We start from the raw sequence: 1,186 nt of genomic DNA, 5'->3' as shown, positions 1-1,186 counted from the left end.
GAGGTGTGAGCCGGAGCCCTTCAGGTCCAAGAGTTTGCCGGCCCTGAGCAGCGCCCCCTGCCGGCCCAGCCGCCGTCCCGCGAGTGTAGACGTCCCGGAGGCGGAGCAGGGCCCGGACCCGTTGGCGCCCAGCCCCTCCGCCCCGTCCACTTCGGCGGCGATGGCGGGGCCCGTGGGCTGTGGCCACGGGGCGGACGTCGGCAAGGCCGTCTCGGCGTCGCCCCCGCTGGCCACGCCGCCGGAGAGAAGGTGCCTCTACGCGGTCCTCACCGACTCCCGCTGCTTCCTGGTCTGCATGTGCTTTCTGACCTTCATCCAGGCGCTGATGGTCTCCGGGTACCTGAGCAGCGTGATCACCACCATCGAGAGGCGCTACAGCCTCAAGAGTTCCGAGTCGGGGCTGCTGGTCAGCTGCTTCGACATCGGGAACCTGGTGGTGGTGGTGTTCGTCAGCTACTTCGGCGGCCGGGGTCGGCGGCCCCTGTGGCTGGCCGTGGGCGGACTCCTCATCGCCTTCGGGGCGGCCCTCTTCGCCTTGCCCCACTTCGTCTCGCCTCCCTACCAGGTCCAGGAGTTGAACGCCTCGGCCCCCAACGACGGCCTGTGTCAGAACGGCAACTCCACGGCCGCCTCGGAGCCCCCCGCCTGCCCCAAGGACTCGGGAGGCAACAGCCACTGGGTCTATGTGGCTTTGTTCGTTTGCGCACAGATCCTCATTGGAATGGGCTCCACGCCTATTTACACCCTGGGACCCACCTACTTGGATGACAACGTCAAGAAAGACAACGCCTCCTTGTACCTAGGTGAGACTTGCCCGTTCTTTCTCTAATACGTTGGACTCACTTTCCTTCCAAACCCCAAAAGGAAGCCGCCTCTTTCACCTTTTCGTATATATTGAGCCTTAAGGTTCGCTTTATGTCGGCCTTGCTGTGGTCTTTTGGGTTCTGGGGGGAATCCATTCGTTGAGACTTCTTGGGACGGCTGTTCAGACTGACGCTTCACATCTGTGTTTTCCCGAAAACACAAACTTTTATTTTTCATTTTTATTGGACACGGGGTCTTGCCGTGTTGCCCAGGCTGGTCTCAAACTCAGTCAGCACCAATAGACGGAGGTGCTTGAGTTCCATAAGGGCTGCTCATGTGAGGCCAGGTAGTGGTTGCAGCAGGTAGGAAAATGTACTTCCTG

At 61.1% G+C, this 1,186-nt stretch overlaps 1 protein-coding gene across 1 annotated transcript in view; it reads left to right on the top strand.

Annotated features, from left to right (window-relative positions):
* Positions 1–803, top strand: part of LOC103257827 (solute carrier organic anion transporter family member 5A1-like) — a gene marked incomplete at both ends in the record, with an annotated part of 3,584 nt that extends 2,781 nt beyond the window's left edge. Inside the window, one exon of the mRNA XM_021711104.1 lies at positions 4–803. Within this exon, the coding sequence (XP_021566779.1) occupies positions 4–803 (800 nt within the window). The remainder of the gene's footprint in view (positions 1–3) is intronic.
* Positions 804–1,186: the final 383 nt, after the last annotated feature.

The sequence above is a fragment of the Carlito syrichta genome, unplaced genomic scaffold (genome assembly GCF_000164805.1).
Source record: "Carlito syrichta isolate Samal-C Ts95f unplaced genomic scaffold, Tarsius_syrichta-2.0.1 Scaffold82119, whole genome shotgun sequence".
Taxonomy (NCBI): domain Eukaryota; kingdom Metazoa; phylum Chordata; class Mammalia; order Primates; family Tarsiidae; genus Carlito; species Carlito syrichta.
This window is presented reverse-complemented; position numbering and strand designations above follow the sequence as displayed.